Source organism: Mustela nigripes, chromosome 14, assembly GCF_022355385.1.
Source record: "Mustela nigripes isolate SB6536 chromosome 14, MUSNIG.SB6536, whole genome shotgun sequence".
Lineage (NCBI taxonomy): Eukaryota > Metazoa > Chordata > Mammalia > Carnivora > Mustelidae > Mustela > Mustela nigripes.
The window spans coordinates 33,723,013-33,737,228 of NC_081570.1; the positions used below are offsets into that span (position 1 = coordinate 33,723,013).

At 46.0% G+C, this 14,216-nt stretch overlaps 1 protein-coding gene across 2 annotated transcripts in view; it reads left to right on the forward strand.

Annotated features, from left to right (window-relative positions):
- KDM4A (lysine demethylase 4A) overlaps positions 1-14,216 on the forward strand; it is a 45,188-nt gene that overhangs the window by 17,469 nt on the left and 13,503 nt on the right. For both annotated transcript variants that reach the window (XM_059374446.1, XM_059374447.1), the window contains exons 12-13: positions 8,687-8,807; positions 13,779-13,960. In XM_059374446.1, the coding sequence (XP_059230429.1) occupies positions 8,687-8,807; positions 13,779-13,960 (303 nt within the window). The remainder of the gene's footprint in view (positions 1-8,686; positions 8,808-13,778; positions 13,961-14,216) is intronic.

A 14,216-nucleotide genomic window follows, 5' to 3' on the forward strand; every position in this document is an offset into this window, starting at 1 on the left:
TCTCAAATTAGGAACCAGTTAAGGAATGGATGCAGGAGTCGGGTATATGGAGCTCAGAATGTTACTTTGTTATCAGTTAAAATGATTAAAGGAGGTGGCTTTTAACCTATGGCCTAATGGCTCTGCTGCTCATTTAACCTCAGTGAGACCAGTTACCTACCTAGTCCCTAGGCAGCTGTGGAGGATGCAGGCCTCTCATAGTGGCTGAATGTTTTCCACTTGCCTTTCATGAGTGGAGGACACAGACCTGAGGGTACTCCCTCCGCCAAAGGCAGACCCCGACGTGGTAAAGCTCACTAAGGTCCAAGGGCTGGGGAGAAAAGCCGGGAGACCTTCCATGTGGAGATAAGCTAGGAGAAGGAGGTCTGACGTGCCTTTTATTCCTGCTCAAAGACCATGAGTGCCTTCCTGGCTCCTTTTTTTATATCTGTGTGGCTTTTTTTTTTTTTTTAAAGATTTTATTGATTTACTTGACAGAGATCACAAGTAGGCAGAGGGGCAGGCAGAGTGGGGTGGGGAAGCAGGCTTCTTGCTGAGCAGAGAGCCTGATGTGGGGCTCAATCCCAGGACCCAGAGGTCATGACCTGAGCCAAAGGCAGAGGCTTAACCAACTGAGCCACCCAGATGGCCTTCTTAGCTTTCTTTTCTGATGGTAATACCATTCTCCACTGCATCATCACCCGGCCCCTTGCCCCCAACTTCCTGGATACACTGCCTCTTTTTTTTTTTTTAAGATTTTATTTATTTATTTGAGAGAGGGAGAGAGCATGAGTAAGAGGGTAGGAGCAGAGAGAGGGACAAGCAGACTCCCCACTGAGCGTGAGCCTAATGTGGGGCTCAATCCCAGGGACTCCGAGATCATGACCTGAGCCACAACCATACACTCAACCAGTGAGCCATCCAGGTGTCCCTGTGCTGCCATCTTTGAACTACTTCACATTCTTTTTTTTTTTTTTTTTAAGATTTTATTTATTTATTTGACAGACAGAGATCACAAGTAGGCAGAGAGAGAGGAGGAAGCAGGCTCCCTGCTGAGCAGAGATCCCAGGACCCTGAGGTCATGACCTGAGCCGAAGGCAGCGGCTTAACCCACTGAGCCACCCAGGTGTCCCACTACTTCACATTCTTTAAAAATAACTTGGCTGCTCTGCCTCTTTGCTTTAAAACTCTGTAATCACATACAGCATGGCTGCTTGGGGCTAGGACTGTGTCTTTAGGGAGCTCAGAGTCTAGGTGTGAACAAATAAAGCCACTCCTTCGGGATAAGTGTTGTAGTCCAAGTGGAAGTATTAGTAGCTCAGCCTGGGGTTGGGGTTAAGAGTATGGGGAGACTGCAGAGAAGCAGGCCTTGTAGCTAGTCTGAAGGTTTGCAGGAGTGTGTGTGGTGGCTGGAGGGAAATGGGGAAGGGAGTCCAGGAGAGGAGTGTATTCTAAATGGTGATGGTCACATATGCCAGGGTCAAAGCATGTGCGGAGTTTGGTTGATTGCAGGCAAATGGGTCTGGAGAGGGCCTTGGGAGGTGCTGTGGAGGGTCTGCATGTGTGCAATGAAGCAGCTTGACTTTGGAAGGTTAACTGCCATTTGTTTCTGGAGATTGGAGCATTCTAGAATACATTTTTAAGTGCACAAAGCTGCATGTGGAGTCATAAAGTAAACTCACAGATGCTCCTGGCTGGGGCTTGATGGTTGTCAGTACTTGGCCACGCTTGCTTCACTTCTCCTTTTGTCATGTGAAGCACTCCTATTGTATTTGTTCTTTACATTTTAGGTTGGTTTGTTTTTAATTGTGCTAAAGTATATATGACATAAAATCTGTCATTTCAACTGCTTTTTCATGTACAGTTCAGTGGCTTCCTGTGCCTTCTTGTGTATAGTGTGGCCATCACCAGGCTGCAGGCGGCTCTGAGGTGGGAGGAGGCAGGGAGTCCTCGACACGCGTCTCTCCTGGAACAGTTCTCTTGCTGATTGGAGCCCAGCCCTTTTCAAAAGTCACTACTCGTTGCTTGCCATCTGCGTGCCCTCCTACCTCGAACACTGGCAGCGCTTGGCTGCCTTTTTACGACAGTGTGTCGTACTCTCCGGACGGTTGTCCTAGGCCGGGGAAGGCAAACTGCCAGGAGCCAGGCCCTGTGCCACACCAGCCTGGCTTCTTTGGGCACCAGCATGGTCCTGGATCTTGGCCCATGAGCCCTCTGTAAACGAGGAAGGCATGAATGGAAGTTTAGTTTTAGTAGAAAGCTGACATCAGGATTGATTGTGTTGGAATGGGGGACTGACAGTCAAGGTTTGTGGCAGAAGCTGAACCACTTTACCCACCCTTGGAGAGGTCTAATAGCATTCTATCTATATTTGGAAGTAGCTGGGTTTTGAAGAGCACCCTTGTGGCCCTCCTGCCCCCACTTTGGGCATCCCACACGCTGTAATTCGGGCCTCTTGCTGTTGAGTTAATGTGCTGCTCTGTGTCAAGGGCCCTGGTAAAAGCACCCAGGTTGACTGACTGCTGAAGCACCAGAGCCATAGTGATGTGTCTGTTGTAACATTTCTTGTTAGTTGAAGCTGCTTTGAAAAAGTTCCCAAAACAAGGAGGGAGTAGTTGGTTATTCTCTTTCTCGGGACAAGCCCGATGAAGAACATTGACCTTGACCTGGTGCCTGACCTTAGGGGGAACAGAGAACTCAGGAGCCTGAGCACTAGCTCTTACAGGCAGGGGTGCTATCACACCCCATCCTCCCAAAGAACCTGTGGTGGGGGCAGATTTCACTGCTCCCACTCAATGAGTGGAACACTACTTGGCCTGGGCTCACACAGCTAGAGCTAGGGTTGTAACCTAGCCCTTGCTGCTACACAGTGAAGGAATTTAGAAGTCGGAGCATATCTCAGGGAGGAAGGCTATGCAGAGACCACCGAGCAGAGTAGTAGTTAGGCCGGAAGATGAGAAAATATGGAACAGTATTTAACTATTTGAATAGATCAGACTACTTTGGTCCGAGGCAAAGGGACAGTAATGGAAAGGACAGAGACTTGAGACTCGCACACCAAGTCCACCTCTGGGTGGGCCACGAGCTCCTTGAGGCCAGAGATCGTGTGTCTGCATTACCGCCACCCAAGCACGGTATGCAGGATGCATAGGCTGGCATGCAGGAGTCAATTGGAACAAACAGGGCTGGAGTTTGGCATCTTCTTTCCCAGAGCTACCTTCTGGTGTTCTTGGTCTTGACCCCCGTACTTCCAGCATTTGGACCTCCTAAATGACCTATTTATATCTCCTGCCCCACGCTCATTTCCTATTGCCGCTTTTTACAAGTTCCCAGCAACTGAGAGTCTGAGGCCAGTACAGATTTATTATCTTCCAGTTCTTCAGGAGTCTGACATGGGAGGCTCCAGAGGGAGACGTCTTGTCCTGTCCAGCTTCTTCAGGCTGCTCATATTCCTTGGCCGGTGGCCTTTTTCTTCTGTCTACAAAAGCAGCCACATCTGCCAAGTCTTGTTCACATCACATCACTCAGATACCAAGTCTTCTGCTTCCGTCTTCATTATTAAGCACTGCTTGATTACACTGGGCCTGCCCAGAGAATCTAGGATAATCTTACTGTTTTATCTGATGAGCAAACTTAATAATGTTTTGTCCTGTCAACGTAACATTCACAGGGATTAGAACTGCACATCTCTGGGGGACCGTTACTCTGTCTGCGGAAGGCTTAGTATCTCTCCTCTCACAGGCTTCTTCGCTCTCTGCCTGTAAAACCATATGCAGGGGCATTTGGGTGACTCAGTGGTTAAGAGTCTGCCTTTGGCTTAGGTCATGATACCAGGATTGAGTCCCACATCAGGGTCCCTGCTCAGCGGGGAGCCTCTTTTCCCTCTCCAGCTCCCCTGTATTTGTGTTCCCTCTCACTGTCTCTCTTTGTTATAAATAAATAAAAATCTTAAAAAAAAATCATATGTAGGGGCGCCTGGGTGGCTCAGTGGGTTAAAGTCTCTGCCTTCGGCTCAGGTCATGATCCCAGGGTCCTGGGATGGAGCCCCACATTGGGCTCTCTGCTCGGCAGGGAGCCTGTCCTCCCTCCCCACCCTACACCCTCCCCCCCGCCCTCTGCCTGCTGCTCTGCCTACTTGTGATCCCTCTCTCTCTGTCAAATAAACAAAATCTTAAAAAAAAAAAAAAATCTGATATCTCCCAGTTGCTGTGTCCTTTGGCCCCTTCCTGCTCAGCTCTTTGGCATCCCTTGGCACTGTGGCGTTCCCCTCCTTGCTTTCTGTATTCCTCCCGTATTCTCTGTGGCTGGATCTCTTTTCTCTTTTCTTTCCTTTTCTAAAGATTTTATTTATTTGAGAGAGATAATGAGAGCAAGAGTAGGGAGCAAAGGGAGAAACAGGCTCGACGCCAGGATGATCCCAGGACGAGAAGATCATGACCTGAGCTGATGGCGGATGCTTAATCTGCTGAGCCACCCACATGACCCTGGATCTCCCTTATCTCTTCCTCCTTCTATTCCGGAGGGCATGTTCTACATTCAGTTTATCTTCCACTGGTAATATCTACTCCCATGGTTTCAATCCCAAGCCTGATTCTCAGCATCCCTAAATCTACAGCTCTTGCTCTGACTTCCTTTTTGCCCCTCTTGGGTGTTTGCAGAGAAGCAGGGCAGGTGGTAGTGCCTATCATGTTTAACTTGGCTTTTTTTTTCTTCCTCCTTTTCCTTTTTTTTTTTTTTTAAACGTGGCTTGTTATTCCTCCCCCTTCATCCTCGAGAATCCTCTTAAGTCTCTCTCACCTTGATGACCCAGACTGGAAATCCCATCATTTCTGGTTCCTTTTATTTTTTCTTACTTCTGGTCTCTGCCACTGCCACATCCCAGATATAGGCCTGTTATCTAGGTGGTCTTCGAAGGCAGAATGTAAGAAGATTATTGGGATGCAGAAATAATGGGACTTTATTTATTTACTTTTTAATTTTACTTTAAGTAAACTATGCCACACCTGGAGCTTAAACTCACAACCCTAAGATCAAGAGGCTTTGCTCTACTGACTTAGCCAGCCAGGCTCCTCATTGGAATTCTATTTTTATCTTTATCTTTTTATAGTCTTTTTTTTTTTTTTTAATTAAGATTTATTGGGGCTTCCAGGTGGCTCAGTCAGTTAAGCATCTGCCTTCGGCTTGGGTCATGATCCCAGAGTCCTGGGACTGAGGCCCACATCGGGCTCCCTGCTCAGCAGAGAGCCTGTTTCTACCTCTCCCTCTTTCTGTTGCTCCCCCTGCTTGTGCGCTTGTGCTTTCTGTCAAATAAATAAAATATTTTTAAATATATATTTATTTATTTGAGAGCGAGCATGCACGTGCATGGTGGTAAGGGGAGGGAATTAGGGGCAGAGGGAGAGTATCTGAAGTAGACCCTGTGCTGAGCGCAGAGTTCCCTGCAAGGCTCGATTTCATGACCCTGATATCACAACCTGAGCAGAAACCAGTAGTTGAATGTTTAACCGGCTGCACTATCCAGATATCTTTATAGTCTATTCTTGTTTCAAAATGTACATGAGCACATTGGTGTATATCATTTGTTAGTATGGTGGGAGTGCGTGTCTCTGAAGTTATTTTTTTTTCCCATGGTAGCTCTGTGAAATAAATTTAATGAGTCTAGTTTTCCAGTTTGTTTCAGCCAAAGAACCCTTTCTTTAAGTAAAATCTTACTCACTTAAAAAATATAAATCAGGGGCAGCTGGGTGGCTCAGTTGTTTAAGTGTCTGCCTTCAGCTCAGGTCTTGATCTCCGGGTTCTGGGATTGAGCCCCACATCAGGCTCCGTGTTCAGTGGGGAGTCTGCTTCTCTCCCTCTGCTCTGTGTACGACTCATGCTCTCTCGAGTGTGATCGCTGCTCTCTCTCTCTCTCAAATAAAATCCTTAAAAAAAGTATAAAAAGCAGGGCTGTTTTGGTTGGAGGCTCTTGAGCTTTTTATTTTAAAAGATTTTATTTATTTGACACAGAGAGCACTTCAGCAGGGGGAGTGGCAGAGGGAGAGGCAGAAGCAGACTCTCTGCTGATCAGGGACCTGATGCAGGGAGCCTGATGCAGGGCTCAATCCCAGGCCCCTGGGATCACGACCTGACCCTACGCTTCATGACTGAGCCACCCAGGCACCCCTAGGGGCCTTCTTGATGTGCACTTGGGAAATTGTTGGTTTAGCCTGGTTTAATTCAACTGAGCACCTTGGAGTCTCTGAATTAGTATTTTTAAAATATTTTTTGGGTAAATACGCAGATTACTGGATTGTCAGGTAATGTTGTTTGTAATTTTTTTAAAAAACTGCCATATTGTTTTTCACAGTGGCTGCACCAGTTGCATTCCCATTAACAGCAAAAGGGTTCCTTTTTCTTCACATCTTCATCGATACCTGTTTCTTGTGTTAATTTTTGCCATCCTGACAGGTGTGAAGTGATACCTTGTCATGGTTTTGATCTGTATTTCTGTAATGATGAGTAATGTTGAGCATCTTGTCATGTGTCTGTGGGCCATTTGGGTGTTTTCTTTAGAGAAATGTCTGTTCTCCTGTCTTCTGCTCAGTTTTAATTGGATTATTTGGTTTTGGGTTATTGTTGGGTTTCGGGTATTTGTGTTATAGGAGTTCTTTATGTATTTTGTATACTAATCCTTTATCGGATATATTTTTTGCAAGTGTCTTCTCTGATTCCGTAGGCTGCCTTTTAGTTTTGTTGATTGTTTTCTTCACTGTGCAGAAGCTTTTTATTTTGCTGTAGTCCCAGTTGGTCGTTTTTGCTTTTGTTTCCCTTGCCTCAGGAGAGACCTATCTAGAAAAAGTTATTGTGGCCAATGTCAGAGAAATTACTGTTTGTGCTCTTTTCTAGAATTTTTATGGTTTCAGGTCTCACATTTAGGTCTTTAATGCATTTTGAATTAATTTTTGTGTCTGATATAAGAAATTGGTCCAGTTTCATTCTTTTGCCTGTGGCTGTCCAGTTTTCCAAACACCATTTGTTGGCATATTTTTACATTATTTCCCTGTGGCATATTATATTATTAATTAGTTGAATCTTAGTTGGCTATATAGTTGTGGGTTTGCTCCTGGATTTTCTGTGCCATTGATCTGTGAGTCTGTATGTCATTAACATACTCTTTTGATTACAGCATCTTTGTAACATAACTTGAAGTCTGGAATTGTGATGCCTCTAGTTTTTTCTTTTTCAAAATTGTTTCAGCTACTGGGGGTCTTTTGTGGTTCCATTCAAATGTGAGGATTGTTCTGGGTAGTGTAGACATTTTAACAGTATTTCCTCTTCCAATTCATGAGCAGGGAATGAATGCCTTTCCATTTCTTTGTGTTGCCTTCAATTTTTTTCATCAGTGGGTTTTTTTTTTTTTTTAATTTTTATTATTTTTTTTATCACTGTTTTCTATTTTTCAGGGTACAGGTCTGTCACTTCTTTGGTTAAGTTTATTTCTAGGTATCTTATTATTTTGTCATAAAGGAGATTGTTTTCTTAATTTCTCTTTTTGCTGCTTCATTATTGGTATATAGAAATGCAGATTTCTGTAGGTTGATTTTGTCTCCTGCGACTTTACTGAATTTCTTTATTAGTTCTAGCAGTTTTTTGGTGGCATCTTGGGTTTTCCATATATGGTATTGTGTTATCTGTAAGTGGTAAAAATTTTACTACTTCCTTATCAGTTTGGGTGCCTTTTATTTCTTGTCTGATTGTTGTGGCTAGGACTTCCGGTATTGTTGAATAAAGTGAGGAGACTGGACATCCTTGTCTTGACCTTAGAGGAAAAGCTCTATTTTTTTCCCACTGAGGATGTTAGCTGTGGATTTTTCATATATGGCCTTAATTATGTTGAGTTATGTTCCCTCTAAACTTACTCTGTTGAGGGTTTTGATCATGAATGGGTATTATACTTTGTCAAGTGCTTTTTTTCTGAGAGGATGACCGAGTTTTAAATACATTGATTGGAAAGAAAGTCAAGTGGTATTACTGACTCTGTCTTGTACATCCTAAACCTAATTGTATTTGCTCTGCCATTATTTAAATACAGCGCTAATTACATTGACTTTTGCTTTTGTAGCTAGGCTGGAGTTTTAGATGTGCACTCTGTCCTGTTTCCACGAGGAATAACTGAGGAATGAACAGTATCAGCTAGAGCTGAGGGCTTGACAGCCCATCAGGAGAGGCTGGCCTATTTTACTTTAGTGGGTCAGCTGTTCCTCACCCCTTCGGATGTCCTCTAGCTTTATAAGTCCAATGGCCTAGCTGCCTGGCTCTCTCTGACAGGTGCTGCTGCCCTTCTGGTCCAAGAAAAGGAGCACCTGGTTTCTCTGGGGCTCTGGGAGATGCAGTCTCATGACTGTGAGCTTAAGGGAGGGGGCGTGGCATTCCTGTAGAGTACATTTATTTTTGGTACATTTGTTTCAGGCTGCTTCTGAGAGGAACAGGAGCCACACTTACAAGGCACAAATTTTGCCCTAAAATGTTTACATAATCCTAGTTTAGATTAGTTTGCACGGTACTGTCGTTTTGGTTTTTCCAAAGCCAGGTGTGTTCTGTTTGGCTTTATATTTCTTTGTGTCTCCCTGTGCCTGTCCTTTCCCTTGCCTTTCTTTGTAAGACCAACTTCTGCTATGTCCCAAAGTGGAGGCAAGACCAATTTGATTTCTTCTTGTGTTTTGCCCAGGTGGCGGATGAATACATGTTTTCCCTGGAGGAGAACAAGAAGTCCAAGGGCCGTCGTCAGCCCTTAAGCAAGCTCCCCCGCCATCACCCACTTGTGTTGCAGGATTGTGTCAGTGATGATGGTAAGTGTTGTCTTCTCTCCTCACCAGGAAGAAGAAAGTGTTTCACCCCATTAGGACTCGCAGTGACAGGACATTGGGAGGCCCAGCTGAGTGTCAGCAGTGGGCCAGTGGCTTAGCTCTTCTCCCAGGTACTCCACAAAGAGGACAGGATCTCACTTGATGCTTAATTTATAATCATATTTCTTTGTATGTCTGTGTATCTTGTAATGTGTCTAATACAGGATGATCGCATGCAGGGTTTTCTCTTTCTCTATTAGGAAGTACAGGCTGATTTTTCTGGATAGCACTTCTGTCAAAGATGCCAAGCCCAATGCTGAATGTGTAGCTACAGAGATAACTAAGATATGTCCATGCCCTCAAAAAGCTCACAAGGTAGTGGGGCAAACTGACAGGTAAACAGATCCAAAGAAAGGAGATGTTAAACAGCACAGAAGGGTGCGCAAAGAGAGATTCAGAGGGAGCCATTCATTTAAATGGCCAGGTCAGGGTGTGCTGGGTGGGGCCAGAGTGAGGTTGGGGGAGACTGAAGAGGGAGGCCTTGCTCTAGTGGGTTTTAAGTGGCCAGACGGACATTAAAAGGATTGCTCCTAGTGACTGCTTCTTGAGAATGGCTTTGAGGGCAACAGATGGGCTTTTGTCTTGGTCTCCGAGAGACAGGGGAGGGTCTGAAGCAGGATGATGGTGGTAAGGATGGGGGAGGGATATAGTGAAGGTGTTGAGCACAAAGTCATTTGGTTTTGGGGGTTGGGTGTAGACTGTGAGTGTGGTAGGGACTGGAGAAACCTGAGTTCAGTGCCTCCTTGCCTTCTAGCTTTGGTTGGAATTAGAAACCTTGTTAAGTGTCTGTGGAGGATGTAGACTTGGGGCCAAGCAGAAGTGGTGTTTGATACCTTTTTAAAAAAAATTATTCAGAATGGGGCACCTGGATGGCTCAGTTGGTTAAGTGTCTGACTCTTGATTTCAGCTCAGATCATGATCTCAGGGGTCATAGGATAGAGCCTTGCACCAGGCCCTGCACTCAGTGGGGTCTGCTTGAGGTTCCTTTCCTTTTGCTCTCCCTCTGCCCCCAACCCCTATGCTTGCTTTCTCTCAAATAAATATTAAAAATTTTTATAAAACTTACTTTTTTTTTTTTTTTTGAAGTGTAGTTGACACGGGACAACTGTGTTACTCTGTGCTGACCAAGTGTAGCTACTGTCTGTTTGGTGCCTTTACCTGGAGTAAGTGAGGCTGCCGGGGAGAGGGCAGAGGCTGGGGTAGGAGGGCACGAAGAGGGGCCTGTGACAGAGACAGAAGGGGAAAGGCAGGCATTGGGGTGGAACTAGGAACTTCGTCTATCGCCGGAGCTCAGGGTTTTTGCATCAGCTCAGCGTGGTCTTTTATGCGGCCTGGAGCTCAGAGTTGTAGGAATGTGAGCGTATGTGGGTGAGTCTCTGGCAGGTCCCTTGTTAAAATTGACTAATGCTAGGCCCTTTCTTACCCTGCCCCATCCTTCCTGGCACCAGTGCTGGCTAGGAAGATCCAGAGTCTGACCAGCCTCTCTGCTCCATAAGCAGGCCCCACGTTCTCTTTCTGATCTGATGCTGGCGCCCACCTCTGCTGTTTCCCTCAGTGTTAGGATTGTGGTAAGTGGGGAAAGTCTTTTGAGGTCCAAGGCCAGACCTTGAGTCAGAGCCTTAGGAAGTCTTCTGTGCTCTTGCTCTGGCCCAGATGGGGCTTGGGTTCTCCGGATAGTAGCAGCCTAGCTTCAGGATTTCCAGCCCCAGTGCTGTAGAGGCTCTAAATACAGGGTGTAGACCATTGGAAAAGTTATAAAGTGAACAGAATTACTGTGCAAAGGTGACCACTTGCATGTTTCAGTGTGTTAATTTTCCTGATTTTTCTAGTCAAATACTGGATTGTATCCATGTATGTCTTTTTATAATTTTTTTTTTAAGATTTTACTTATTTATTTGACAGAGAGAGATCACAGAGAGAGGCAGGCAGAGAGAGAGAGAAGAGGAAGCAGGCTCCCTGCCAAGCAGAGAGCCCGATGCGGGGCTTGATCCCAGGACCCTGAGATCATGACCCGAGCCGAAGGCAGAGGCTTAACCCACTGAGCCACCCAGGCGCCCCTGTCTTTTTATAATAATGTAGTTGAGATCATAACATATGGCCTCCTGCTCTTTATGATCAGTTTCAAGCGCGGAGAAGTTGGAGGAATGAAAACTCCCGTATCTGGCAGTGGATTCTCCCATCTTCTCCCATTTTCAGCCCGTTTTAATTTTTCCATCCTTATCCCAAAAATGTGTTTTATAGCTTTTTCCCTTTAAACCAGTATAAACCAAACCAGGGTCATCCATTTCAAAGCTTTGTTTCTTTAAAGATTTTATTTATTTAATTTTTTATTTTTTTATTAGCATATAAAGTAGTATTATTAGCCCCAGGGGTACAGGTCTGTGAATCGCCAGGTTTACACACTTCACAGCACTCACCATAGCACATACTTTCCCCAGTGTCAATCACCCAGCCACCCTCTCCCTAAACCCCCTGCCCCCCTGCAACCCTCAGTTTGTTTTGTGAGATTAAGAGTCTCTTATGGTTTGTCTCCCTCCCAATCCCATCACAAAGCTTTGTTTCTTTAGTTTCTCTTAGTCTAGCATGTGTCCCACACCCCTTACCCAATTTTTTTTTTTTTTTAAGATTTTTTTTTGTTTATTTGACAGAGAGAGATCACAAGTAGGCAGAGAGGCAGACAGAGAGAGAGGAGGAAGCAGGCGCCCCGCTGAGCAGAGAGCCCGATGCGGGACTCGATCCCAGGACCCTGAGATCATGACCTGAGCCGAAGGCAGCGGCTTAACCCACTGAGCCACCCAGGCGCCCCCCCAATTTTTTTTTTTAATGGAGGCATAAATACTCATGAAATACATACGTATGTCTTATTTGCACATCTCAGTGATGTTTTGTATGTGTAAACTGTAAAATTCCTGCAAGTTTCATTTAACATCTAAGTGGGGTGATTTTTGGCCACCGTGGTTTTGTAAACAGAGCACGATGGGGCGCCTGGGTGGCTCAATGGGTTAAGTCTCTGCCTTCGGCTCGGGTCATGATCTCAGGGTCCTGGGATCGAGCCCCACATCGGGCTCTCTGCCCAGCAGGGAGCTGCTTCCCCCCACACCTCTCTCTGTCTGCCTCTCTGCCTGCTTGTGATCTGTCAACTAAGTAAATAAAAAACAAAAAAACAAAAAACAAAAAACAGAGCACGTCACTGTTAGTTTTTCTCTTGTGATTGGGAGGCTGTTTCTGTTTCTTCTATTCTATCTTGGTCACTCTGTTTTGGCCAGGGTAAGGAAAATACCTGCTTTGGTTTCGGCACTGTGGTTGCTGGCTGGGGCTGGTCGATGGGACTCATAGGGGCTGATTTTAGTTGTCTGTAATGGCCTCACGACGTTACAGTGTACTTCCCTGAGGTCGTACACATGGCGCCCATCAGGTCTCATTAGAGTCAACATGACTCTGAAGGCCCAGTGGGTAACTTTGTACACTGAGCTGGAGTTGCCAGAAATGAACAAGGAAATGGGCAGCTAGTGCAGGTGTGTACCAGAGTGTTCCTTGGGCTGCTCTGCATAGAGCTGTACAGGGCCTCTTCAGAGTGATTCTATCTTGGAAGCAGTGGGATCACTGCAGGGGTTGTAGCTGGGGATTCCAAATGTCCGCACATAGTATGATACAGTGATCCCATGGAGGTCGTCCCGTGGTGTGGCTGGCACAGAGCTGGTCTCATGTCAGGTGCTGCCTACGTGGACCTTTTTTTGGACTCATTTGCCAAAGAAGGACATCCCAAATGTAACCTCTTGTACTTGGCCTCACTTGGGGGAGCATCTGGAGAAACACTGTGGATTAGTTTATTTCAATATTTGTGGTTCTTTTTACCAAAGATGGTGTTCATTGACCCATAATTTTAGAGTTACTGTGTTTTCCTACCTCCTTGACCTTGCTTCTGTTGGAATCTGGTGGGCTCTGCCCATCTCACTGATTTAAGGGGAACTGTAAAGTGTGCACTTTTATCCCTTCCATCTTGTTTTACGAGCACAGTTTTTTGTTTTCTGTTCAGCAGTGTGTCTCTTCCTCTTCCTTCCTCAGGCAGTGCTGAGGCCCGCTGAATCTCATGCTCTGCTGGCTAGGGCAATGAAGAGAAACAGACTAGAGGTCTGGGAAAGACCACATAGTAAATATTTCAGGCTTTTTTCCTTCTGTCACATACTCTTCTTAGTTTCTTTCCCTTAATCTGTTAAAGATAGAAAAATAATTCTTAGTTCCCCAAGTGGATCGCATTTGTCCTGTGGGCCATTGTGTGCTAGGCTTTGGTCTAGACTCAAAGTGCTACATCCTTTGGCTAGGAAAGAGGGTTTGTCTTGGTTGCAGTCTACTCTCATCCTCCAAGCAGAGCCAGGATGGTTGGGGATCCCTGTCCAGAAAAGGCAGAGACCCCACAGATCTTTCCTGAGGGAGCTGGAAAGTTCTGACCAAGGCACATGGTATAAAAACTTGGAAGCCTTGCCGTTTCTTTGTTATTTTTGTTCCTTATTTCCCTTCAGTGCAACTACAGAGGAAACTCTTAAAAGGTAGGGACTCAACATGCTGGCATATTGGAGGCAGCAAGTAACATGGTTTCTGGCAAGACTGTGTCTCACTGTGCTGCTTTTGGGCATAGGATTTGAATGCTGGCAGCTGCCAGGGGAAAGGAGAGTGGGCTGAACTCGGGTATAAAGCTTAACCAGAGGAGGCGGCACAGGCAGGACTGTCTGCAGTATCTTCTGAGTATTGAAGGAGTCTTTTGGAAATCACTTTGCCTTTTGCCTTTATCAGACCGGTAGGATCTGAGGTTTAGGCCAGACCTGGGACCAAGAATCCAGTGAGCTCATTGTCTCTTTAGGCAGAGCTGCTGATGTGCGGGGCTGGTGCTGACCCATTCTCTGCTTCCTGCTCTAGAGTCATCCGAACAGCTGACGCCGGAGGAGGAGGCTGAGGAGACAGAGGCCTGGGCCAAGCCCCTGAGTCAGCTATGGCAGAACCGACCTCCGAACTTTGAGGCCGAGAAGGAATTCAATGAGACCATGGCCCAGCAGGCCCCTCACTGCGCAGTCTGTATGATCTTTCAGACCTACCATCAGGTATGCCCCCTTTATCCTCTCTGTGTACTCAGGCCCAGCAGTCTAGAGGGAAGCCAGGTTTAGCTGTGGGTACACAGAGCTTGTCACTGGTTGTCTTGGGAGAGCCTGTTCTTCTAGCGCTCTCTGCCTCATCTCTGTCCTGGTCAGGCTTCTCCAGGCAGATAGTCCAGCAATGTGGGTTTTCACTGGAGAACGGTTTGCTGAAGAGCACGGGCAGGGGTGGGGTGGGGTGGGGTGGGGTGTGTGTGTGTGTGTG